This window comes from Emydura macquarii, unplaced genomic scaffold (assembly GCF_026122565.2).
Source record: "Emydura macquarii macquarii isolate MOO-44397 ecotype Brisbane River unplaced genomic scaffold, CSIRO-AGI_Emac_v2 contig_318, whole genome shotgun sequence".
NCBI classification, from domain to species: domain Eukaryota; kingdom Metazoa; phylum Chordata; order Testudines; family Chelidae; genus Emydura; species Emydura macquarii.
In genome coordinates this window covers 10429159-10457003 of record NW_027130455.1, presented here as the reverse complement: position 1 = coordinate 10457003, position 27845 = coordinate 10429159, and the positions used below count along the sequence as shown (strand labels likewise).

Here is a 27845-nt window from a genome sequence, read left to right as displayed (position 1 = left end):
GTGTTGATAGGGCACCAGTGCTTTTACAAAATGCAATTTACAACTGCTAAAAGCAGATCCAGGCAACAAAATGGTGAAAAAGCCAATAACTACCTGAGCCCTTCAACAACTAGCAACCGCACCACTGCACAAATGGACTATGCAGACATTGTCACTTTCACAAGGCAAAAGGAAAAAGTCTATGAGTAGCACCTACTTTCTTTCTGGATTTATTACTGATTTTTGAATTCCAAGTTAGTTTATACTAGACCACTGGAATCATGTTGATCATTTCACAAACTCATGTCTTGTATCCTTATAGTACAATTAGATATATAGCAAACCGTATGTAGTCAAACATCCATTACTCCGGTAGCTCCAATCTGAATAAGATGCTTGAATAATGTGCTGAATAATAATGCACAGTATGGACTGAGCTTCCATATGAGATGAAAGAAAGGGACAACCATTTGCTCCATTATGTAAAAACCTAGTGCTTGCCATGATCTAAAATGCAAGATTTATTGTAAAAAGTGATCCTATATAAAATAAAGTCTGAAAAAGAAAGAGATTACAGTAGCAAGTCACCACTTCATGATGGGAAACAGCTTGTATCTTTAGGATTTCACTCTTGATCTGTATTATCTTCATTTTGTTTTTGCTGTGTTTTAGGTATTGGTAGTTCAAGGCTTGCCCATAACATGGGCTCTGCTTTCCTCATAGTGAGCTCAATCTTTGTAGCTGTCATGTTTACATAACTCCTCTTCACATCAATTACCTGGAACAGAACAGATATGTTTCACTTAAATTTAAGACAACGACTGTTGGAGATGTGTAAATTATTATAAGCTCAGCACGCATTATGGGAGCTTTTCAGACTCCAAACATTTGGGTCTGACAGCAGTGCAGAATGGAATTTACCTAGGCTTGTGCCATCCTCAAATATTTGCAACATTTCAAAAATTGAGTAAATCTATAGCTGCCCGAGGTCTTAGAAAGTGGTCCACTGGGGGGAGAGATCAACTTTTCAGTGGTTTCCTCTGGGTTCTGGAGAAAGTTGTACAGCCTCAGCATTATCCTAAGCCAGGGATAATCTATTTTTTGTCAAGGTCCAAATTTCTTGGTCAAGGTCCAGACTCCAGAGAAAATACAAACAACAATGATTATCAGTAAACAAAAAGATTTTGTGGCACCTTCAAAAGGAGTCTGGCAGTCCAGATTTGGCCCACTGCCAACATATTGACTACCCCTGTTCTAAGCCATGAAGAGAGAAATCGGCATACATATGCATGTAGGATATGCATGCTACTGGATGTATGCACAAGCATGGCAAGTGCAATTATATGCAACTATAATTGGAAAGGTCTGGCCCTAGAAGTTGCCTGTAATACTTATATTGCAATTATGCTTAGACTACTAGATCCTGTGCAAATAAACTTCTCTTGATAACCCAGACCTCTAGAAGTGTGGTAGTTTTAGAAAAAAATCAAACTATTCTATTTTGAAAAAGCTATGGCTGGGGGTGAAACTGAATAAAAGTCTTAATGAACATTCAGGACGTTGTTATACTTACGCCCCACAATTTCACATTGCGATCAAATTCTTTATCCCCGTCAAATACAATATGGATATTTAGCTAAATGAGAAAAAAAAAAAACAGAAGAGATTTATTAATGTCAAGTGACTAAGTCTAAAATAAAAAGTATGACATTCGGACCCTGATCCTACATCACTGAAGTCACCCAGACTCCACTCAAATATAGTGGCGAGAATGGATCCTGATGCAGGAACAGGGCCAAGTGTGGCAGCACGTTGTACCTGTGGAAGAAGGTCTCAGTGATGATGCTGGTATCAGGAAATACAATTTTCTAAAGTGTGTATTTATGGAATAGCAAATGAAATATTCTAATTATAAAATGTGTGCAATGGTGCAGTATCTGTGAAGCGGCACATCATAAAAGAGGTATTCTGTTTACTTTTTTAAAAATAGAACTTGGAAAAATATTTTGGTAATAGAATTATGTAAAGTTCTTTCAAAGATGTTTTGTAAAGATTTAAATTTAAAAAGTTTGTCTAATGAACAAAAGCAAAATGCTTAGTATCCTGCAGTACAATAAAGTAGCAGCTTACTTAATAATAATCTTTTTTTATATAGGCATACAGTAAATAAACTCTACCAAGACCTGGTGGAGGCCTGGTCTACACTGGCAATGGAGGTCAACGTAACACCGCTTACATCGACCCCCTAAAGCATGCGTCTCCACTGGCATGCAAGTTCCGTCGATTTAAAGCGCAGTAAAAATTGACTTAATAAAACCACCTCCGCAAGTAGCATAGCGCTGAATTAGAATTCCATGGGTCAAATTTGCATCTGTATAGGCAGAGCGCAACGTAAATTGATGCCGTTGGCCTCCGGGAGGTATCCCATAATGCCCTGTTGTGACCACTCTGGACAGTCACACTCAGCTGTAAAGTTGCCACGTACATAGGAAACAGTTCCTCCCCTCAAGCCCCAGGAAATTTTGAATTTCCATTTCCGATTTAGACAGTGTGGAGAGCGCTTTGTAGCTGAACTGCTCATGGCGACTGTATGGCCCAAACACGCTCCAGCTTGGAATCGACCAGAGGTCTTGGATCTCATCAGTCTGTGGGGCAATGAGTCTGTTCTAGCTCAGCTCCGAGCCAGCAAAAGAAATTTAGATATCTACGAGAAGATATCTCGTGGCATGTTGGAGAAGGGGCACAAAAGATCAAACAGCTGAGGAAGGCTTATCAGAAAACTAGGGAAGCTAACAGCTGTTCTGGCTCCTCGCCCAAAACATGCTGCTTTTACGAGGAGCTGCATGCAATTCTCAGCAGTGATCCCACCACTGTGCCACCATGCAGCATCGATACCTCTGAAGTATCTCAGTCCAGGATGAATGAGGACTCTGTGGATGAGGAGGATGAGGAGAGCAGGGTATCCATTCTACCTAAAAGACAGGATCTGTTCATTACCCCAGAGCAGTCCAGCCACATACAAGACAGCGGGACTGATCAAGATGCAGGGGAAGGCACGATCTGGTGAGTGTGTAGTGCAAATTTTTTTTTTTTTTTACGGTTATGTCCCCAGTTCAGCTTCTTAAAAGGAGTTGATGTTTTTGAGGGGAAGGTCTTACTGGGTGCTGGCAAGCTTCAGTGGAGGGTAACTCCCGGAACAGACTATTTATGTGTAGAGGTATGCTCTGAGAATCCTCTGTGGATATCTCAAGGAAACTTTCATGTAGGTAATCTGTTAACCTTTGCAGAAGGTTTCTTGGGAGGGCAGCCTTATTTCTTCTGTCACAGTAGGATACTTTTCCCCGCCACTCTGCTATTAAATGAGCAGGCATCATCGCAGAACACAGCATAGCAGCATAAGGGCCAGGCCTGTACCCCAATGCTTGCAGCAAATCTTCCCTTTCCACCTGTGTTACTCTCAGGAGACTGATATCACACACCATCACCTAGGGAAGATGGTGCAAGCTTAAAGTACCCGACCAATACAGTCACTCCGTTTTATTCCTCTGCCTCTGTACCTGGGCGCCTCCCCAAAACTACTCCTAGTCCTTGTACTGTTGCAATGGGCATTATAGGTCAGGAACTGGTTGCCCTATGTTTTCTGCTGCTACAATTCACCAGTAGTGTCCTCTAATCTGTTTGCCCACCTCCTCCCAAACCAGTCTTTGGCATATTACAGGGGAGCCTGGTGATCCCTCTCCTTGCTCAAGTGTGGATTGTGAATTTTAGTGCTAATGAAGCCTCTCTATAACAGATGCAAGGGCCCCTTGATTACCATGTCTGTAATGCCAGTCCGATCCTTCAGAGATGTACAGAATGGAATGCGGGTCTGGCTTACCCTTGAACATGAAGGAGAGTACTTTTTACATTGTAACGTTTGCTTATCTTACAGTCGACACCTCAGCCTTCAGCCCCCCTTGCCAAACTCCTGCTGAAAGACTTTCCCAGATTAGGAAGCGGGGGGGAAAAAAAAAAAACCGGGATGACATGTTCAGCGAACTAATGAACGCCTCCATGGCTGCTGACACAGAACCTGGAGGATGTCCTTGTCTGAAAAACTAGACATGGACACAGAACCAGGAGCAGGAGTGTGATATGCAACAGGAGATGTTGCATATTGTGAGCGATCAGTCCAACATGCTGAGGCGTCTGGTAGAGCTCCAGGAACAGCAACGGCAGCACAGACTCCCTCTGCAGCCCCTCCAAAACGCTCTGCCGCCTACTGCTTTATCATCAGCCCCCACCCCTAAGCGGTCTAGGAAGAGACTGAGCAGTACGTGCTGTACTACACACTGGTGGAGGCGAGTAGAAGGACGCGATGGCCCTTTTAAGAATTGCATGCAACCTCAGTTGCTTGCACATGACACTTTACAATGTTAAGTTATCCTTCTTTCCCCCCATTAAAATGGGTCACAAATAAAACTTTGTAGCATTAAAAAACAACATCTGTCTATTCATTCATAGCTAGGGTGGGGAGAGAAGGGGACAGGGTTGCTGGAGTGAGGTTGGAGGATAGGAAATAAAGGCACAGCACAGACATACATTAGTGCAGTTCATTGCAAAACTGGTTTTTCAATGCTTCCCGAAGCCGAAGCGCTCCGCGGTTGGCTCTGAGCATAGTGCTAGAATCTAACTGCTCAAAATTTGCAGCCAATCAAAAATCAGCCTCCACAGCCCAACCCTGAGGGAACTTTTCCCCCTCGTTTCACACAAATTATGAAGCACACAGCATGCAAATATAACTGATGGAGATGTCTGCTTACTAGGCTTGACATGAGTGTAAAGAACATCCCATCTGGCTTTTAAATGGCCAAACGCACATTCCACCACCATTCTGAACTTGCTGAACCTGTTATTGAAACGCTCCTTCTTGCTGTCCAGGTGCCCGGTGTAGGGCTTCATTAGCCCAGGGAGTAAGGGGTAGACAGGATCCTCCAGGATCACTATTGGCATTTCCACATGCCCAATGTTTATTTTTTGGTCAGGGAAGAAAGGGCATCTTTTTTAACAGACCCAAGTTCCCAAAAATGCATGCGTCATGCACCTTTCCAGACCACCCCACACTGATGCCGGTGAAACATCCCGTGATCCACAAAGGCCTGCAACACCATTGAAAAGTATCCCTTCCAGTTTCTGTACTCTGTGGCAAGGTGGTCAGGTGCTAGGATAGGGATATGCATGCCATCTATTGCCCCCCCCCCCCCCTCAAGTTTGGGAACCCCGTTGCGGCAAACCTGCCCACTATGTCCTGTACGTTTCCCAAAGTCACTACTCTTCTTAGCAGAAGCCTATTGATGGCCCTGCACACTTCATCACAGCAGCTCCAACGGTGGATTTACCGACTCTGAATTGATTCCCAACTGACCAGTAGCAGTCTGGAGTTGCCAGCTTCCACACAGCAATAGCCATTTGCTTCTCCACTGTCAGAGCTGATCTCAAGTGAGGATTCATGCGCTTCAGGGCTGGGGACAACTCTGCGCAAAGTTCAAAGAAAATGACCTTTCGCATACAAAAGTTCTGCAGCCACTGCTCATCATCCCACACCTTCATAACAATGCGTTCCCACCAATCTGTGCTTGTTTCCTGGGACCAGAACGGGCTCTCCACAGACTGAAGATGATGCGTGACAGCCTGCAGCAAACAGGAATTGTTCCGCTGTATGGCTTGTTACTCAGGCCGCCCTGCTACATTGCTATTTTCTGTGCTGTGGCTCCTCTCTCGCCTTTGAAAATACTGCAGGATAAACCATGAGGTATTTGTGATGCTCACAGTGATAGTGCAGAGCTGAGCTGGCTCCACGTCTCTCCGGCAATGACTGCACGTGGCATAGAAAAACGGCGCAAAAAAGAGTTTGCGGTTTGTTTGGGACAAGAAGGGAGGGGGAGGAAGCACGTTGCATCATGGGAGGATGACAAGCTTCCCAAAAGCCTCTGCAGCTAGTTGCATGGTGCACTGCTTTGAAGGTCAACCCAAGCATGGCAAATTGGGACGCAAGAGCCCAGCGCAAGGAGTGTGGTGTGATCACGCTCTTGCGACTTCTTAAATTCAGCAGGTGGAAGTCCATTTAAAGTAAATTGACTTCAGTCTGCAATGTAGACATACCCTAAAACTATGTCTCACAGGAGAAGATTGTTACAGTATTTTACTTTTGTTCTCTTAAAAGAAGAGAAGATTGTGTTTTAGTATTTATGCACAAGAGTACATCCAAGTGACTTATATTCTGCTGTATTTTAACATCAAGTTTAGCAAAAAACTAAACATATCTATTTAAAACGAAACAAAGATACTCACCATTGTGCTATTTGCTTCTACATGGCTAAGTTCAGGAAGTGAATTTTTCGCATATATTGAAATTATCACTTCACCTCCAGTTTGATGCCAATCATGCCTGCATGGAACTACTTTTTTCCCCTACAAAACAAAGATATATTTAGGAAAAATCCAGTATTGGAACACTACATTCATGATAAAGTTTTAAAAAACTGCTCTGAAAATTGTCATGTATGACAACATTTTAATGAGAATAAATGTAACTACTGGAGGTTTAAATTTACATTTAGATGTGTGTGCAGAAATGCTACTAATGTTAAGAGAAAATTACATAACGGTATGTGTTTGAGGGCCGTTTCTCATCCTATAAAACAAGATTCCGTACAGAAAGGATTATAGATCTACCTTCTAGGCAGAAGTAAAACAAACAATCTCAGTGGGGAAACCATCTCAAGGAGTCACTTCTTAACTCTCAGTCATTTGACAAGCAGACTAAAAACTTAATATTAGAGATATAAAGATATATATTACAAAACCAAGGATTATAGAATAGGGGAGGAAGGTATGACAGGCAAAGAAAAAGTACACCAACACATAGTTTTGCCTTGTCAAATATCTCCATCCTATAAAATTAGGGAGACATCCCATCCCACAAAATAGAAGTGGTGTGAATTACACCTTTCAAATAGGCTACAACTCATCCCTTTTATAGCCCCCACCCTTTCTAGAGGTCACAAGGTCAGGGGAAGGAGGTGCAAGAGCATTCCAATGGCCACTGCTACTAGAACATTCCAGTAGTTCAAGCTATGTTATTGGCACATCTCTTAGAGGGGGAATGTGCAGAGGCCACCTGAAGAAGAACGTATTTTATACCATGTATGAAGCAGCCATTGTGCAAGATCAGACACTCAGGTTTATACCCCTCTCTAATGCTTGAAGAAAGTATCAGTAGGAATGAGAAAAATCTCACAGAAGGAAATCAAAACATAATTGACTGGACAGCCTGTTGTCTAAACTTGAAACAGTCAACAGGCAGTAAAAGGCACTGGAGAGAGGGCTTCATATTACTGCTGCAACAAAGAGGTCCCAGAACACTCAACAGTGGCCTCGGTGGGAAGAGTGCAGAGAACAGGACAAAGGAAGGAAGGAGGAAACCAAACACTAAAAAAGGGGTGTCCAGTGGCATGACAAAAAAAACAAGGCAGAAGTCCCTACTGAACAACAAAAAATCTCTGGGCTCGCAAACCTGGCACTTTCAGTTTTAGGGAGATGGAAAGGAAACCAGATACTAAAAGAAAAAAAACAAACAAAAAAAAAACAGTTACCCATAGAGAGAGAATGTGGCAAGAGGTACCAGGTGGGAAACAAACCTTGATTTTCCCAGGGGCCAGTCTTTCTTGTTTTGTGGGATGGGGGAATTAAAGAGAAAGAATGAAAGAGGATGAAAATGGTTAATGTGGTCCTAGGATGCATCAGACAAGGTATTTCCAGTAGACAAAGGGGGGTGTTAGTACCATTATTCCAGGCACTGGTGCGACCTCATATGGAATAGAGTGTGCGGTTCTGGACCCCTTGCTTAAGAAGATGAATTCAAACTGGAATGTGTGCAGAGAAGGGTTACTAGGAGGATCTGCGGAATGGAAACCCTGCCTTATGAGAGAAGACTCAAAGAGCTTGGCTTGTTTAGCCTAACCAAGAGAAGGTTGAGGGGAGACATGATTGCGCTCTATAAATACATCAGAGGGATAAATATCAGGGAGGGAGAGGAATTATTTAAGTTCAGTGCCAATGTGGACACGAATAAATGGATATAAACTGGCCATCAGGAGGACGTTTAGACTTGAAATTAGATGAAGGTTCCTAACCATCAGAGGAGTGAAGTTCTGGAATAGCCTTCCACAGGGAGCAGTGGGGCAAAAAACCTAGCTGGCTTCAAAATTGAGCTTGATAAATTTATGGAGGGGATGGTATTATGGGACAGCCTATGTGGCAATTAACTGATCTTTGACTACTAGTGGTAAATATGCCCAATGGCCTGTGATGAGATGGGGTGGGCTCTGAGTTACTATAGAGAATTCTTTCTTCGGTGTCTGGCTGGTAAGTCTTGCCCACATGCTCAGGGTTTAGCTGATCTGGGGTTGGGAAGGAATTTTCCTTCAGGATAGATAGGCAGTGGCCCTGGGGTTTTTTCGCCTTCCCATGTAGCATGGGGCACTGGTCACTTGCTGGTAGATTCTCTGTACCTTGAAGTCTTAAAACTATGATTTGAGGACTTCACTAACTCAGCCATAGGTTAAGGGTCTATTACAGGAGTGAATGGGTGAGGTTCTGTGGCCTGTGCTGTGCAGGAAGTCAGACTAGATGATCATAACGGTCCTGTCTGACCTTAAAGTCTACAAGTCTGAGGATGCTAGACTCCCAGGTTATGGTATTTACATTTTGCTGAAATAGAGAGGAAAGAAGTTTGAGCACAGCACTGCAGACTAGTGGAACTCAACATCGCTAACATAGCTATCTTGAACTACAGCATCTAGTACAGCTAATATATTGTGGCTGGCCTAGTGAGGCAGTTGCTAGGCTGTATGAAAGCTTTAGTAACACAGCATTCCAGCCACCTCCCCACAGCAGAGATCAGCCAACTGGGAAGAGACTGCCCTGAAACACATGATTTTCCTACTAGCCCCACTGAGCTAGGAGCCAGCAATTTCAGTGAAGTTGCTACTGCTAAAAATGGGTTTCTTTACATAATTCCTTTTAAAGCGATTTCTCCATCCGCCTCCACACACACATGCTAGTTACCTTCATTTTTCTACTTCGATAAAAACTGAGAAACACAGTTACAATCAAGAAGTGATAAGAGAACTGACAAGGATTCTGTGTTTCCAGGAGATTAAGTGGGGAAAAATGGCTAAAAGGAAGAGATACCACCTAACTACACATCTTTTCATCCTTTTAACAATGCAATATTTGCTTTATGGATCTTATTTTGTAGGTCAGGAGCAGAAAAGATGTTGACCATCGAGTTGTTTAAGTATACACATCTAAGAGCAGAATGTAACCTGACAGTACTATTTCTAAATTTGAAAGTACTCAGCTACATTAGAGTGTTACTCTGAAACAGTCTTGTAGCATCCTCACAGAACCTCTTCAAATATTACCATAATTATTTTTCTTTGTTTTGCAAGTTCATGTCTGGTTTATTCCCAGCTCTGCTATGGAACAGCTATAAGCAAAAAGCACATTCTGTGTCCTGACATATAAATAATCAAACCAAGCAACCCACTTTGCTATAGAGTAAAGAAAAAACCCCAGTGTAAGAATAGTGTTTGGAGAAGATACAAAAAAGTAGTATTTCCACCAGTCCTAGCCCTAGAACACTCACTTATCCAGTGTGAATGAGATTTTGGCAAGCAAGATAATTGGTGTATAAACAAGTACAGTATTCTACTCAGATTAGTTTAGGCTCCATTATTATGTCATCAAGTTTTTCCCAACACTCACCAACACATATTATAGGCTTTGTATTATTCTGGAGGTAGGGGAATTATTTGTCTTTGCTTAACAAAAGCTAGAATTCAGCCCAGAATCATCTGGGCTGGGAAGTTTAAGATAACCAATTACCATTGTCAAAGTCAGTACCACTTACAGCATCCTTTTTAGTCCACACATGTGTTCCCGTTGTACAGCCTTCTTGAGACAAAAATGTATTAAAATCAGAAGTTTTTCTCTTACAACAGCTCCAGTACTTCATCCTTTTAAAAAAATTTCAAAAGAAAATAATTTAATAAGCCACGATAGATACACAAGTCAAATACTTAGAAACATTTCACTATCACTAGTTCTTACTATGTAAACATATTTCCTGTTAAGAATAGCCAGCAGCATATGTATTTAGAAAGCGTGATTATATAGAATTTAAGGAAGGAAATTCTATTAATTGCATAATACTAACCCTTCATGAAATATAGGTACACCAGAATGGTATATACATATTTCTTCTGTGCTCTGTGGTCCTTCAAACATCTGGTGAAATACAACATTTTAAAATGATTAATCTCTTTCAGGAAGTAAAAAATAAACTCTTAGAATAGAAACAATTAGCAAAACAGATTGAGAACACTGACCAAAACGTATTAATGCTTTAGAAACAAACCAAAAATGAGCTCTTTCTTCCTCCATACTGTGAAATAAGCTCAAACAGAAACAATCATTCAATCTTCATCTATAAAAAGTGCCTCCCCACAGCCACCTTAAAAGTATCCTTTATACCAGTGGCTCTCAACCTTTCCAGAATAGTTTCAGGAGTCTGATTTGTCTTGCATACCCACAAGTTTCACCTAATTTAAAAATTACTTGCTTATAAAATGGGACATAAAAATACAAAAATGTCACAGCACACCATTACTGAAAAATTGCTTACTTTCTCATTTCTACCATATAATTATAAAATAATTCAATTGGAATATAAACATTGTACTTATATTTCAGTGCATAATATATAGAGAAGTATAAACAAGTCATTTTCTATATGAAATTTTAGTTTGTACTGACTTTGCTAGTGCTTTTTATGTAGCCTGTTGTGAAACTAGGCAAATATCTAGGTGAGTTTATGTATCCACTAGAATACCCCTGCGCACCACCCCTGGTTGAGAACCACCGCTTTATATTGACTCATTGGGATATCTGGGTACTATCGCTATTAGTACACTCAAAGTCTGTTTGACCTCTTCTTACATAGAAATTCAGAACTATTCAACTCTGTTTTCACATTTTCCATGAATAAACTAAGTGTGCGCATGTAACACACACACGGTAACATATTTGGTGCATAATTAAAAATCCTATAAAACTGCAAGCTTAAGATGAGGTCATTCACAAATGAAAGAAGTCACCAAAATGAAGCACCATAAAAGGAAGCAGCCCAATGATGTACTACTAGGTGTTTGATAACACAAGAATATTTAATACTTTCAAAACGTAATACCAGTGCCTCTTAATCCAACTGACAGCTACTGCAATCCAGTGGAAAGGGTCACAAACTTACGTGTAAACCTCACCCTCACCAGAGCCTCAATGACAAAGACTCCGTCAGACCTCATTAATGCTACAGATTCTTAGTCTACCATCCCTGCTGTTCAATGGAAGGTTGTCAGGGAGAAAGTGAGAGCATGTCTACACTGCAATTAGACACATGCAGCTGACGGGCTCCAGCTGAATTGGTCTTGTGGGAATCAGGCTAAGGAGCTATTTAATTGCAGTGTAGACATTTTTGCTTGGACTGCAGCCTGAGGTCTGGGACCCTCCCACCTCAGTGTCCTAGAGGCTGGGCTCCAGCCTGAGCTCAAATGTCTATATCATAATTAAACTGCTACTTAGCCTGAGCTGAGGTCAGCTGGCACAGGCCAGCCACAGGTTTTAACTGCAGTGTTGATGTGTATCTTGAGACAATTTAAGTTGTAGTGAAAGACAAAGAATGGTTTTATGGTTGAAGATATAAAATGCAGTTGCTTGCTTGCTTACTTAGTGTTCTTCAGGTAGATAGCGTAGATTGTTTGATTAGTGAGTACTTCATAGACTAGAGTAGAACTTTACTAGTTGCCAGGATGAATTCAAAGTATTATCAATAAACCCCTTCATAGTTTGGTACTGCTGGACTAAAGTATCAGAGATGCTCAAACTGACAACTTCTAAATGTTTTAATCTGGGGACCAGAGACCCCAGTGATGGGCCTCGACTCTTGAGATTACTAACCCGTTGATCCAAAAGAGCCTACATCTGTTGACTGGATATATTGCAACGTGTATCTATTTATTCAGACACGTGGACCTTGTATTAACTCTGAATTACTTTGTAAAGTGTTTTAAAATATTGACTCGTTCATGTTCTTAGGATTCTATGGTGTGCTGTAAACAAAAGGAATAAAACAGCTATTTACCTTCAAACAGCCTCCATTTTTACATGAGGTCCCAATTTTGATCTCATCACTGTCCTCTTCTATAAAATGAAGGCATACAGATATCCTTATTATAATATAAATACAAAAATGCCAGTTTATAAGTATAAATATTTAGTTCACTTAATTCTAGTTAAACTGAAGTCTAGATTCTGACATACCCTTCATTAGTGCATAGGTGGGAAGTGAAAGTGTACAAGGAGCATCCCTCATTTTCTGCACTTCACAAAGGCCTGTCAGAAATGCATGCTGAAACTACTCCTCCATGTGTCCTTATATGAGCAAAGATCAGACAGGGCCATGAACCCAATGCACTTCTGCACCTGTCCACTGAGCTGGTGAGCTGAGGGAAGCATCCTGCACCACATAAGGGAGCACAGCAGAGGGTGCACTCACCTTGCATGCTGGAATGTTCAGGGAGGAATTACACAAGCAATGCTGGAGATTAGTGGGAGCTGATGCGTGCTCAGTACTTTGGGAGGAATACAAAAAAATCAGGCAGGTATTTTAATATGGACTCCTCTTTTTGAAAGCCAGGACTATGTTATCTACTGTGCAATCATATTAAGAGATAATTTCTTGAGTTTAAAACTCTCAACTAGAATTTCTATGAATATAGTTTAAAAAAAATAGGTAGAGCCATTTCCCTTGGAAAGAGGGCTTTTCTTCTGGAGTAAAAAGCAAGTAATGTGAACATCTCCAAAGTGACCATAACATTTTAATTCCTAGATTCCAAGGCCAGAAGGGAGCTTTGTGACCATCTCGTCTGAACTACAGTAGGAAACCATAGAATTACCCCAAAATAATTCCTAGAAAAGAACATTTAGAAAGACATTCCATCTTGATTATCTGAGTCTATCAATTTTCAATTACCTGGAATTTCTGTTGTTCCAAGTACAAACAGTTTTTCCATTGAAACTGTTTGGAAATACACCAGGCATAACAAATACCTAACTTCCTGAAGTAAGATGTATATCGAACTACATACAATGCACACCACTGAAGTTTTGAATAAAATGCTTAAGGAAACAGGTTTCTCTCCTGGTGTCAGTTTCAACTTAATTGCTGGTTTCCTTCTGCAGAAGTAGTTTGCTAGAATATATGGTTCTTGAATACCTTTGTAAAGTCATGAATCTTGAATCACTGGTGTGCGAGACATTTCACCATTTATCTAAAGATATGGCAACAACTATGTCTTCACCATCCCATTTAGTTTTGTTACACATTCTTACCTTTTTTAAATTCTTTGTTCTCTGATGATAGTTTCAGTTTATCTAGTGCTTGTTTCAGGGAAGCTGACACTTTTAGCTGTAAGCTTGTCATTGGTTCATCTGGGCTAAAATATTTAAAATTAATTCATATTATCTTGGTCAAAAATAAATGATCACTATCACGATCACTCTGACATAACAGGAAAAAAGCCATCTCAACCAGTCACTACAAAATACCTTCCCCACAAGGTAATTCCATGGACGAGAATAAAGTCTCATTATGAAATTGTACAACTACTGACGACGGCAAGCTGGCTGAGGCTTAATTCAGGTAAGATCAAATTGATGTTAGTGGATTGGGAAAAGTAACTGGAAGAGCTGACAAAGGCAGTATCTGTACTCATGGTTGAGGCCCTTCATCTGTTACTAGTGACTCAGATTCACAATCTTGGTGTTTTTATTAGAGCCAGAGCTACACTCAGATGATCAGATAGCAGCTGTAACCTAAAATGTTTTCATCTTCTAAATGCTTGGTTGCAATGGTATCTTATGACAAAGTTTCCACTGCTTTATACAGAGCATGATGTTTTTCCCTTCATCAGATTTCAGCTTGCTGCATCTTAATTTCACTGTCCCCTCACACAATATTTATATGGATAATGAGAACACTGAGTTATATTAGTTAGGTTAAAAAAACAAAAACAAAAACCACTATATCCAGGATATAAGCCCCCTGATAAAAATCTGCCTCCATGACCGAAGTCAAACGGCAAAACTCTGATTTACTTCAATGAGGCTAAAATTTCACCTCATGTTTCAGAGCACAAGTTAACCACTACCTGACTGGGATTAAGAAGAAACAATCCTTACTGGCAGGTTCTGCCTAATTGTCCAGTATGGAGTAGATCTTTTAAATGATCCAGTGTATTGGCTAATGTTAGACTTGTGGTACTGAACCTGATGTTGTGATCAGGTATGACAATTCTTACATTACATCTATCCAGAAGAATGTGCAAGTGATGCACATCTTAACGTTGCTTGTGCACTCTACGTAGGGCTACTCAAAAACTTAAGCTAGTACAGCATACAACTACACTTCTATCCAGTGGTGTGCTGTTCAGGGAGCATATAACACCAATCCTGAGACTGATACTGGATACTGACTCTCAAGAACTTGTAAGGTGGAAAATCCATGTCCAGGTTTTAACCTATGCAATTCTAAATGAGGGATCTCCTCTCTTCCTGTGCCATACTGCCACAGTTGAGATCAGCACAGATGCTTTTGCTGGAGCTAAATGCAAACAAGAAGGATCTGCTGTTAAGGAAATTTTTCATGAGGGCCCTTGAAAATTCACTTTCCCTTCGTTGGTCCACTAGAGCTCAGATTTGTTACCTTCATTGTCCTGGTAATGTCCAACAGCACTTTGAATTTACCAGAAAAGCAGTCTCAAAGCAGAAATCCCACCTCTGTATACTTCAATTACTAGTCTAGATGCCAGTGGTACTCTTGTTAAAATGCACAGTTTGCAGTGAAACTACACCAATCAAAAACCTTTCTTCCCTTTCCTTCATTGATATGGTTGTTGATTTTCTTCGTTTCATTCTCTGCCACTATTAACTCTTTTGCCCCTCTCTTCCATCGCAAGGTCCGCCCTACCAACCTCCAACTTAACTGAATCTCACATCCTCAACCCTACCAGCCTTTTTGCCACCTTTGACTCAATCCTCAAACCCTTGCCTGACCTTGCCACCACTTCTCTCTCTGTATAGGACCTCAGATTTCTTCCAGGAAAAACCTGACAAAATAGGACTTGATCTTCCTTCTCCCCTCACCTTGCTTTCCCTTTCTCTTCCACAACTCTCTCCTGATACCTTGTCACAGAAGTTTCTCCTCTCATCTAAACCAACTTGCCCCAGGAACCCCTTTTCAACACATCTCTTGATCACTCTCACACCACTCATTCCTTCCCTTACTCTTCTCCAGCTCTTTTCCCCCTCATAAAACAAGCATGCTTTCTTGACCCCACTTTCCTCTCCAACTACTGCCCGTTCATCTAAGCTCATTGAATATAGTCTACAATTGCTGTCTAGAGTTCCTTGCCTTCAAGCTAGCTTCCACCCCTTGGAACTCCACTGAAACTGCTTTTGCTACTCTCCATTGTCCGCTTCCAAGCCAAACCTCAGAACCAGTACTCCATCCTCATTAACCTTGACCTGTCAGCTACCTTTGATAAAGCTGAATGCTTTTCTTGAAATCTTGTCCCTTCTTGATTTCTGACTCTGTCCTCTCCTTCTGAAGGTTCTTCTCCTTGCCACTCATCACTTCTTGACAGTGTTCTTTAGAAAATCCTCTTCATTCCTCCTCCAATTTTCTCTGGGCTGCCCTTGGTCCCCATATCTTCTCCTTCTACATCTTCTCCAGGTAATCTCATCCAGAATCTCAACTGCCATCTCTATGCTAACAATTCATAGGTCTATTCTCTACCCATTCTGTTGAGACTAAAATCTTGGGCCATCCCTCTGACATCTCGTGAGCTGTCAGCTCAAGCTCAACATGACTAAACAGAGGACTTAGTGTTCCATGCCCCCAAGCCTTCTCCTCCCACCTCCTCCCATCACACACACTCCTGGTTTCTTGATCACCATGGTACCACCACCATCTTGGCTGTCAATCAGGCCCCTAACCTGGGCATAATCTATAAATCAGACTTCACTCTAGGTTATTGCATCCATGCTATATCTAAATCTTACAGATCAGGGATGGCCAGACTTACTGACCACCCCCCCCCCCTCCATGAGCCCTGTCTCTCACAGAGCAGAAGCTTCGAGCTCCTTACCCCAGTCTGATAGGCAGAGAATGGGAGGAGGGGGAGTGAGGGGGAATAGGGAGCTCTGTGAGCTAAACTTTAACTGCAAAAAGAGCAGCATGCAGCTCACAAGGCACATTTTGGCCACCCGCCATATATCCTTTTTGACTAATTACATCTAAGATAAAGCTCTTACCTATATCTCCACACACCTAAAACTCTTGCCTCATTTACTACACCACACTTCTCTCTGGCCTTGACAAATATAATCTTGCCCTACTCATACCCCTTCAGAATGCTGCTGCAAAGATAGTTTTCCCTAGCCCGTCACTTTGGATCTCTCCACTGGCTCCCCAATTCTCTATCACCTCAAACAAAAGCTGCCTGTCTTCATTTTCAATGCTCTTCATGACCTCTCCCCATCCGCTAATTGAATAATGAGATGTCAAATCCTGCCTATAATAGTCCCATGATGACAGCCTCCATTACCAGACTTTTAAAATGTTCAAACACACACTTCATGCTTTCTCCCATACCGCCCTTCATGCTTACAAGGAATTCCCTGTAAACATCTGCAGAGCTACTTCATTAACCTCCTTAAGACTTTCCTTTACCATAATGCCTACAAAAAGGTTGACAATAGTTAAACTGCTGGTGTACTGAGACCACTGCTTATGCTAACACATCTAACTGTTTCCTGGTACTTCTCTATCTGGCTGTATTGCTATATTGTCTCATCTTACACTTAGTTTGTAAATATCTTTGGAGCAGGGGCTGTCTTTTTGTTGTGTTTGTACAGTGCCTAGCACATTGGGGTTTTGCTCTGGTCTATGGCTCCTAGGCACTATGTTAATACAAATAATAAATTATCAATGTTAATTGTCACCTTATCTACAAGAAGATATCTTAGAGTAGACACAGCCCATATTTTAATCACAGGCATTAAGGAATCTGAGGTGAAGAGTCTAGAAGTTAAAAGTGATTTAGATGTAAGTCACATTACTTGGTTTGGTAGAGTGGCTTTATTTCTTGTGGCAAAATGTTAACTCGGACAAGTTTAACTAACATGTTTTTAATTTTTCATTGTTTGTTTTAAGGTCTGGTTACAAACTTGAGAAATAAATAAAAATTGTATATTTCATTACCTCTGACAATATAGCTCAGTTATCAGTATTCTCAACCACAAAGTTCCACACTAGAACTTTGGCTCCTATACAATGACAACACTGAGGAGTTCTGTGCTATGTTTCTGTCTTTCAGATGAGATGTTAACGAAGGACCCTTTATGTCCATATTTCAGGCAAGTCCAGATCAAAATTAGCAACAACTTCAATATTGTTGCCAATTATCCTATCAAGACATCTAAAACAGCGTGCAAACTATTCTCAAGTACACAATGGTCATTCCATTTGCCTATGCTTTCACTGCATTGCAAGTATGTAAATAAAATACTTTCAATTACTTAATGTAAAAGATGTCATAAAACCAAAGGCTGTAATTTAAATAGTGTCACTGCAAGGTTTGAAAACATGCATCTGACAATAAATTAACATACATTAAAATTACATAATATGAAATGAAGAGTTAGGATATCTATTTTAAGGTTTAATGATGCTGCCCACCACCATAGTATCTTTCACATAAAATCAACAGCAATAACCAAAACAAGTTCTAAGTTACCCACGGGAAACAAATTTGGCACAAATACCAATTCAATATACTGTACCTTGGCCTATTAATGGTTTCTACTGGCTTTGGTGCCCGAATTATATGCTCCTGAAATTTAGGTTTCAATTCAGCTAGCTCCTTTCGCTCAGAGGTAGTTTTGACTTCAGGCTTCACGGGCTCAGGGGGTTTCTCACTATTATGGAGACCCTTTGTACAGCCCTGTTGTAGAAGACATAGTATATGTGAAAAAAAAAACACACACACACACAAACCCCAAAAACAAACTGTTTATCATCCAACCTTTATGAATCAATGTTCTCTGATTTTTCACCCTAATCCTTCACCCTTTGCTCAGTTCTAGTGACTGCTTTGCAGCAAATGCTATAAATAAGGCTGAAAAATGGTTTCAATTGACATTCCCATCTCCTGGTTTTCAGATGTATGTATGTATATGGGTATATAAACTTTCTGGAACACTCAGTTTAAATGAAACATTCTATGCTTGTTAAGAGTTTTTGTTTTTATTTGTTTTGGTTTTTTTAAGTTTGAGCAAAATCTCTAGCTGTTTATGATTTATACAAGTGAGTGTAAAAACACCGTCCTCTCTTTTCCCTGACTCATATTTTAACATTATAAACACATTTTGATGGAACCAATTAATTATTACTTTCAACTATGATTCAAAATGGTTTTGGTTTAACAAGATATATCCATTTAAAATTTTCTTACTACACATCTGTAGTATGATTTCACATCTAATTCTATTTTTTTTATACCAAGCAGATTTTTGATCGTGTAACAGATAAGATATATAGCTGCAATAAGCAATTTTTAATAAATCACCAATACATACCACAATGCTTAAGAAGTCAGAAAAGTCTGTTGTTCTTCTCTTACAACATGACCAACCCTATAAAATTTTGAATAAAATAATGAGACAGATGCAAATACCCTGCTCAGTAACAGTTTATTAGAAGCAAATGGTTAGTGATAATTCTTTCCATCGTATGCCACTCTGTAGTCTTAATACTCTCCTCTCCTTTGGAGGCTACTGATCATCGCTATATTTTTGAAAATGTAAAGAGTTCTACAGCTGCCATAACTAGTCCTCATTTGTTGACTTTCATCATAAAGCATCATCAAAACTTACAGAAACAATACTTCCATGCTGTGCAAAGTGCTGATTCAATATGACAAAATAGGCAAACTAGCACAGTTGATAATGTAACTAAAATAAATATGATCTCTGAGGCTGAGTTCACCTGCTAATGCTATGGACATAGTCCCTATTTTCAAGAGCAATATAGCAAGGAAAGACATTTCTTCCTTACCATTGGAGAGTCAGACCTATTTTATATCACCCTCCTTCATTCCCCCTTGTCCAGTGTCATCTTAGACCATCATCTGCTCAAATTAGGCCAACTCAAAAATCAACATTTATCTGGAAACTCAAAGAATCTTTAATTTGGTATTACAAAAGATATTTTGACTAACAATGGATTTTTACAGCAGACTAAAAGACATGACAATGAGAGGCACTTACTTTCTTTGGACTACTGCAAAATAATTCTCCCTTTTTCCTCTAAGTGTTCATCCTTTACACAGCCAATATTTGTGAACACATATTGCGAAGTTATTTATTGTTTAGGTTATTTAGGACATATACTAGAAGGAAAATTATACCCACTGAGGCTCACTATAAGTTTTCAGTGAAATGAGAGGAGAGAAAAGTGAAGCAGAATGTGTTGTTTTGTAACAAATGCTGATTTAATACTGCTCTGGATTTATTTGTATCTAATTTTGATATTCAGCTTCAGCCAATGAATTTTTCAATAGCTATTCACAACCAGCTAGGAAGCTGTGCTGCTCACTCCTATCATAAACAGGGCATAGTTATCTTGAGTCACATTTCCTCCCTCAGTCATGGCCATTTCTGATGGTGTCTCGACATAACACCAGAAAAGAGCAAGATTTTGAGGAAATTTCTCTACCTTCTGATCTCTCCTCATGGGACTAACTACTGCTTCTCGCCTCTTCTTTATAGCAAGCCGATGCTAAGCAATCTTTTTGCAAGTCCTCTCACACTATATAATCACTCATGAATTCACGAACCTTACAGGTCTGGAGATTTTCTTATTGTGATTTGTTTCCAGTCCTTATTTTTTGCGGTCAATATTTTAAAGGTATCATTTTGGAACTTCCAAACTTCACATTAACTTCATTTAGAGTCAGACAGACAGAATTATTTCATGAAGACTTTGTCCTTTTTATAAGCTAGCAGTTCTCAAACTTTCTCCTGCAGGCCATCAACAAGTGCTTTATGGACCACCAATGATCCAGAGATCACAGTATAAGAACTACTGGTATAAACAAGAATGTACTGGGGGAAAAAAGGTCTAACCTTTCCAAAGTTTAATTTAGCCAGTTTTTGAAAGACAAAAATTTTCTTTAAAAATGCAAAAAAAAAAAATGCAAAAAAAAAAAGTATCTTTTAAAAGAACAAACTAACATTTTGAGTGCTGAAATTCTAAAATGTCTAATCGAAAACAGTTCTACATGCAATGCTTTTTATATGGCTGTGGTAACACAATATATTTTTCACAAAATTATATAGGATATGTAATACTTAAACAACATGCTCAGTTTGAGATTAATAGAAAAATAATAATCACCTAGTGCAGTAAATGATCAAACAGTATCTGTTATTTATTGTTTGAGTCTAGCCAATATTCAGGGATTTTTTCCCCTCAAAACTGGAAAAATGCCATTTCTAGGGGTTTTTTGGTTGAACTGAAGAGATAGGACTTTTGATACATCATTAAAGGAGTTGAAGCACAGTACTGTTGATACAAAGACACACTAAGGATTTAAAGAACCTTTCAATATCTATATCCTTTAGATACCCACCTTTAGAGCATCATGAAAGACTGGTACACCTGGATGATATGTGCATGAATCTGAAAGAAAAGAAAAATGCTGTACTAAATGAATATGTAATGAAATGCACCAAAAAACCTGCAACTATTCATCTAAACAGAATTACAGCCAGAGCTCCCCACACTTGAATCTCACATTGCACATGCGTTCCACCTCCTATCCCTTTCCCATTACTCTTTTAAACTGAAAAAAACTTCTCAGGAGAGCAAATTCAGACTTGACAGAACAAGCATTCAGAGAGAATATATGGAGCCATATAAAGCCTATTTAGACTAAGTTCTTTAAGGTAGAAACCTTTTTTTTTGGACCATATACACCACAGAGTACAATATGAGTACATAAATAAAATTACTTTCACTACATTTATCAGGGGACCTTTTGGGGATGATGATCAGCACTCATATAGAGCTAGCCTTAATTGGTATGCTAGTAGAAAGGGAGACGAATGTCAGCCTGGTCCATATAAAGGCACTGATACTCAACTCAATTTTGCAACACAGCTATTTACAGTTGTTTGGGAGATGGATTCAAGCTTCCTTTTCAAAGGCACCAAAGGTTCCAGACTGCCTTAAACCTTATTTTGTGTTTATAAACTTGATTGAAGGATTGGAAAGCAAGCCTTATTATAGCCAGACTCATGAACTCTGTCTGTTTAGGTTAAAAAGAGAACGTTCAGAGATGGCTTGATCAGTCTGTAAGTATGTAGATAGGGAAAAGAAATTTGATAAGATGGGCTGTTTAATCTAACAGACAGAGCAAGATCCAATGGCTAGAAACTGACACTAGAATCAGGTTAGAAATAAGGTGCAAATTCTTAACACTAGATTATTTTACCAAGATTTGTGGTGGATTCTTCATCACTGGCAAATTTTAAATAAAAGATTGGATGTTTTTCTAGAAGATATGCTCTAGTTCAAACAGGAATTGATTCCAGGAAGTCCTACAGCCCGTGTTATACAGGAGATCAGACTAGATAATCACAATGGTCCCCCTTCTAGCTTTATAACCCATTAATCTGTTACAATCTTTGTTTATTAGCAACTTGCTTACTGCTATATATTTATGCTACCCCAAATTATTTGAAACTGAGTCCCTGATTTGGCATGATCAACACCATTAACTATATCTGAGTTTAAGAAAGTTACAATGGTGTAAGGTTAAAAACAGTTTTGAGTTAAAACAAAAAAAAAAACCCAGAACATTTTAGAAATGTAGTTAAAAGGTGAGGAAAAGTTGAAAAAAATTAAAAATAAACAAAGCCCATGAAAATAGGAAACACCATGAAGAGGGTGACAACTGCATCAGACTTTGTACAATGGCTAGAAACTAAAATGCAATTGAGAAGCAAATGGTTATAAGCTAATCAACTAAACTTCATACATTAATAAAGTGACTATACTAAACAGAAAAAAATAAGGTATGACAATACATTTAAGTTATAAATAGGTGTAATTTTAAAAAAATGTTGTCATAGCTATTATGCCCCTCTCTCCCTTTCTTATTTATTTAGTGCCCAAGCCTGCAAACATTTACACACACAATGAATGTATGCTAGCATTCATAAGTGTTTGCAAGGAAGGGGTAAATTCTGCAATCCAAGTCCAAATTTCTTGGTCAAGTTATAGCCAAGGTCCAGACTCCAGAGGAAATAATATAAAAAAACACTACCAATAATGATTACAAGTAAAGACGGTCTCTGCCTCAAGTCAAGGAGTTTATATTGCAGGGCACCAAGCCTGCTATCAGGCCTTCATGGGCATATCTATACTAAGCCCCACCGACTTCAGGCTTGAGGGTCTATGCTAGCAAATTCAACTGTGTGATCAGTCTAAGTTACCAAATATAGTATGACAGAAGATGGGGGAGGATATAATGATAAGATTAGAAAAGGGCTGTTTTGCATGGTATAGACCATGCTAGTCACTGAAGCCAAACAAACTAAAAAACAGGGCTATTATTTTCCTACAATATGAGGATATCATCACCACAAGTATCAGGGTAAAATTAAGTCATGCTGAAAACATTTTAATACTTTGCAAAGTCACGATCCCCAAATCAGAAAGCTTAACAAATATTTAATTATTATTTTTGATGTGTCACTTTCATTTTGGCTCAAGTGAAAAATGTAGTTGACATGTTCAAACCTCCACAGCTTTAAAATTATATTCACACAGACTGGAATGCTTAACAATTACAAATAGATTTGTCTTATTACTTCACTTTTTATTAGACTGTGTGCTCTAGTTCAAATATAATTGCATTCTTTTTCACCAACATTAAATATCAGACTATTTCAATCCAACAGTTTTTTTTTTTTTTTTTTTTTTTTTAAACTTAGCACTATTAGCATTCTGTATGATCAACAAGGTGTACTAATTTTAATCCTCACAAAAAATGAGTTAGGTAAGTGTTCTCCCCATTTTGAAGCTCAGAGAGGATAAAAGCAAAACTTTTGAACATAAGTGCCTCACATATGTACACCTGAATTCATATACAGACACCTCATGCAGAGCATCCATAAAAATCTCATTTACCTCAGTGTGTGCTTTGGGTGCTCAGAACTTCTCAAAGTTAGTGCCAAGGTGTCTAACTTTAGGAAATCAAGTTTGAAAATTTTAGCCTCAGTGATGTATGCAAAATCATACAGCACAGTATTGGTATAGCTAAGTCTAGAACTGAATAAGTTCCCAGATAAATGTTCCAGTCATTCCACTAACCAAAGCTACTTCTTCTCAGAATTAGGAAGCAGCAGTGCTGTACCAACAGCATCAGGATTACAGTGTAGACCATGAAATTTCAGCTAGGCTGGGCCTACTTATAAAATGAAGCTACCAAATATTAATAAGAGGCATATTGCATAGTATGTGAAACGTTGGCTGGAGTTCCTTTTCAAAAGGGGTGGTTGTTTCTCACTGAGAATGGAAAGACAGCATGGGTGTGTTGCAAAGTATTTCTGGTATTTCATTAAGATAACTGTTTATTAATTGCCTCTCTTGTCTGGACCATCTTCCCTGATGAACTTATCCTCTGGGAGTAACTCATCTATGCAGTAAACAGAAATGTGTTAAATGCAGGGTGTGCTTCACCTCCATGGATCCAGATTTCTCAAAATACCTTATGATCAAAGTCCATGGCTGGATGCCACACCAGGTATTGATCAATTTAATCACAACAACCCCAATACCCCTTTGTTTGAAGGGTGGAACACTGAAACTAAACAACAAATCTAGGTGGATAGCGCCTTTTAACTAAGTAAAACACATGGGTCTCTCCTTCTTGTATTGTTTTCCAGAATTCCTGTGTTTACTCATGTAAATTACCAAAATGCTTTGAAAAACATTGAATTTAAGAATATAAAAGAGAAGCAATGGAAATAAGCAAGGCAAGAAAGCTTCAAGAGTGAAGAGTCATTCTGGACAAGAAACTGACAAGACCTGCCATTTTTGCCCAGCTGTCTTCTGAGACCACAGATCCAGGCTTTTGGGGGAAGCTGCTAAGAAACCATCCCCACCTCTTGCCTGCATTGATGAGTACAATTGCTTTTGCAGCTAAAATATACTGGACTTTTGGTTTGGGGGCTCATTTTATATGTTTAAGTATAGTAATTAAAGCCTTTCTGTCATTATCGAACAAGAGTCATGTCAAGAGTCATTCATGAGCACACTAATAGCAGATCCCAGTCTGTGAGTTACAATATAGCACTATGACCATTGCACAGGAAGTGCTAAAAAGGTACCAGCCAGCAGCGAGAACAGCCCACAAGCCATAGTGTTGATTTTTGAATCTTGATTTTTATATTTGCTTTATTTTTGGAAGATCACTTAAATTGAAACCTTCCAAAAATATGGTTGGTATTGGCCTGATCAAGAGACAGTGAAAGTGAGTGTGTGTGTGTGGGGGGGGGGGAGAAGTCGGGGGAGAGGGGGAGGGAAATCTCACTATTCCCTCCCTCTTAAAAATACTCATCCTAGCTTGTGGCCAGAAGGGCAATTTTGATCATTCCACAAAGTAGTTCTCGATCAGACAACAAGTGCTAGAATATGTTCTCTCTCTTTCAAGGTTGGGTTCACTATGAATTTAAACCCACACAAACTTTCCGAACTAGGCCAGGGATATCCTGTTGAGAACAACTTAGAATTATCCTTCCACCACTTCTGGGACGCCATGGAGACTGAAATGATACTGTGCTTAATATATTTCAAGTAAATTTCACCCGATATTGCATTCCTAACACATGTGGAACAAATGTGATGTGAGAGCATCAAACAATTTGCAAAGCGTATGCCATACACCTAATGCAACAGATCTAACTACTTGTTTCATGTACACACCTATGTCTAACATGACACAGTATCTGGCAATATTTTTAAGAATCTGTAATATACAAATATACCCTTTCAAAAAAGGGAAATAATTTAGTGCATGTGCAAGGGCCCCGATTTACACCTGTAAAGGTATGCCCCAAATAGTTTGGACTGCAGTTTATTAGGCAATAGTAGACCATTCTAACCTCACACTGCTCTACAATAGTGCTTTGACTATGTGAGGGTTCAGAGAGTAGTTCAGTGTTCATGCCAACAGCCGCCAACTTGTTTCAGTTAAATCACCAGAGCCATCAGATGGATAGTAGCTTGTTAGCTGCCCTTGATTTTCCAGGCTCACTCCATTTGATGGGACAGACCCACCTCCGCTACTATTGCTGGCAGGATGCTAACAGCCCCTTAAATCATAACTAAGGATTTAATTTAGTCACGGAGGTCACGGATTCCAACAGTTCCCACCCTGGAGAGTCGGACACCCTTGGAGGGGCACCAAAGATTACAAGGGGTCCATCAGACTTCAGTAACATTGAGGTCATTTAGCCGCCTGAGCTCCGCACTGGGTGCAGCAGCCTTGGGCTCCCTGTTAGCTGCAGCGGAGGACCAGCCCCCCTCCCTGAGCTGCACGCCACCCGGGCACAGCCCCCCTGAGCTCCGTGATGGCCAGAGTGGAGCAGCAGCCTTGAACTTCGGTCCGGCTGGAGCGGAGGAGCAGCCACCCTCAGCCCTGCATTGGCAGAGCACCTGGGCGGAGAGGAGCAGCCTCAGCCAACCCACCAGACCTCACTTCCATTTCCCTCAGATTATGAGGGATGGGAAGAGACGGGGCCACAGAAGATGTGCGCCAGGGTAGGCTTAGCGTCTTAATCAGGTAAGAGTAATTTATTATTATTATGTAATTTAGTGTTATCATTATATGTGTTTATGGCTGATGGAAGGGGGCATATTTTACTTAGTGTTATCTAGGAGGGCTTTCACTCAAAAAGGTTGGGAATCACTGATTCTGAGACTTCAAGAGACCTCTGTGATTTTTTTGGTTTCAGCCCTGCAGCTGTCAACCGCTAGGACTGAGGCCAGTGCTGGAGCATCCCACCCCACTCCCATTAGCAGGGCCAGGGCTTCAATGCCTCCCAGTGGTCAGGCCTCCCCGTTATTTTTAGTAAAAAAGTCACAGACAGGTCACTGCTTCCATGAATTTTTGTTTGTTGTCTATGACAAACAAACCTTGACAAAATCTTAACCTTAATCATAGCATAAAGCATCAGTTTCCCTCACTACACAAACTCCAAAGGTGGACAAACAAAACCACATCCAACTGTGTCTTCCAGAAACAAAAGGCTCCATATCTCATGAACTAGCCACAGCCAGCACATATCCTTTGCTTTGCTCCAGCTGTGGACATCTCTGATTAAAGAGACATGAGGGTACAATCAGGGCACCTGCAGAACCTGCTTACCACTTGTTACCTATGGGTATGTCTACCCCACAATTATGCACTGTTGTTGTATCCCAGATGGCCCTGGTTAGAGCAGAAGTCTTCAAACTATGAGGCACGCCCATCCAGCGGGCACTGAGGAACATTCAGGGGGGGTGCAACCAGGACCAGGGCCAGCCCCCGTGGGGGTCAGGGAGAGAGCATCACCCAGAACCACTCTGTGCCGAGCAATGATCTGGGCCCGGCCCCAGAGAGTGGTGCCAGTGAATGTGCGTGGCCTCTGCTCCTAGTGTGGCTTCCACCCCCGGGTGCTGTGCATGACCTTGGTGCTCAGCAATGGTCTTGACGCCAAGCTGTGGCCTTGGCATCCAGCCCCTGGACCTGCTCCCAGCCCCAGCTGGGCAGAAGCATGGGGTAAAAAGTTTGGGGACCACTGTAGCAGAGCATCCAGTAATATTAGAGACAAGGGGGACGAGGCTCTCCCTGTTCCCAATATCAGCCCAGCCCACCTTCCCCTCCCCCCAATATCAGCCCAGCTCACCCTCCCCAGGTCCCCCCATATCAACCCAGCCCCCTCTCCCCAGCTCACCCTCCCCCTGCACACCAGCCCCCCAATATCAGCCCAGCCCGCCCTCCCCCCAACGCCAGGCCCCCCAATATCAGCCCAGCCCAGGTCCCCCCAATATCAGCCCAGCCAGCCCTCCCCCCAACGCCAGGCCCCCCAATATCAGCCCAGTCCGCCCTCCCCCCAACGCCAGGCCCCCCCAATATCAGCCCAGTCCGCCCTCCCCCCAACGCCAGGCCCCCCAATATCAGCCCGCCAACGGCGCCCCAATATCAGTGCAGGCCCTCCCTCGCCACCCTGTGCCAAGGCGCCCCAGTGCAGGCTAAGCCAAGCCCCAGCACAACCCCCCCCGCCCCCGGTTGCCAGGCTCCCCCGTCAGCGGAGCCCCCCCCCATCACCTCAGCTCAGCGCCCCCTGCCCGGCCGGTCCCGCACAGCGCACCCAGACACCCCCTAGGACCCGGACCCCTGGTAAACAGCGGGGGGGGGGGGAGGGAAGCCGGCTCGGAACCGCCGCCACGCCCGGCCCCCCGGTTCGTACCCTCCGTGTTGGTGCCGGGGTCGAAGCGCTGGCCGCAGCCCCGGTTGTAACAGAGCTGGGACATGGCGGGCGGGGGGTGGGCGCGGAGGAGCCGGCTGCTGCCCGCACGGCACGGCACGGCA

The 27845-nt window shown here is 41.1% G+C and overlaps 1 protein-coding gene across 1 annotated transcript; it reads right to left on the bottom strand.

Moving 5' to 3' along the window:
* Positions 1–480: 480 nt before the first annotated feature.
* Positions 481–27845, bottom strand: CHORDC1 (cysteine and histidine rich domain containing 1). Its single transcript, XM_067568471.1, has 11 exons — positions 27724–27845; positions 20835–20884; positions 18781–18837; positions 17986–18146; positions 13474–13577; positions 12224–12282; positions 10241–10311; positions 9935–10040; positions 6310–6429; positions 1553–1615; positions 481–757 (listed from the first exon to the last, which is right to left on the bottom strand). Exons 1-11 carry the CDS (start codon positions 27785–27787, stop codon positions 605–607), a joined length of 1008 nt encoding a protein of 335 aa, XP_067424572.1. The 5' UTR covers positions 27788–27845; the 3' UTR covers positions 481–604.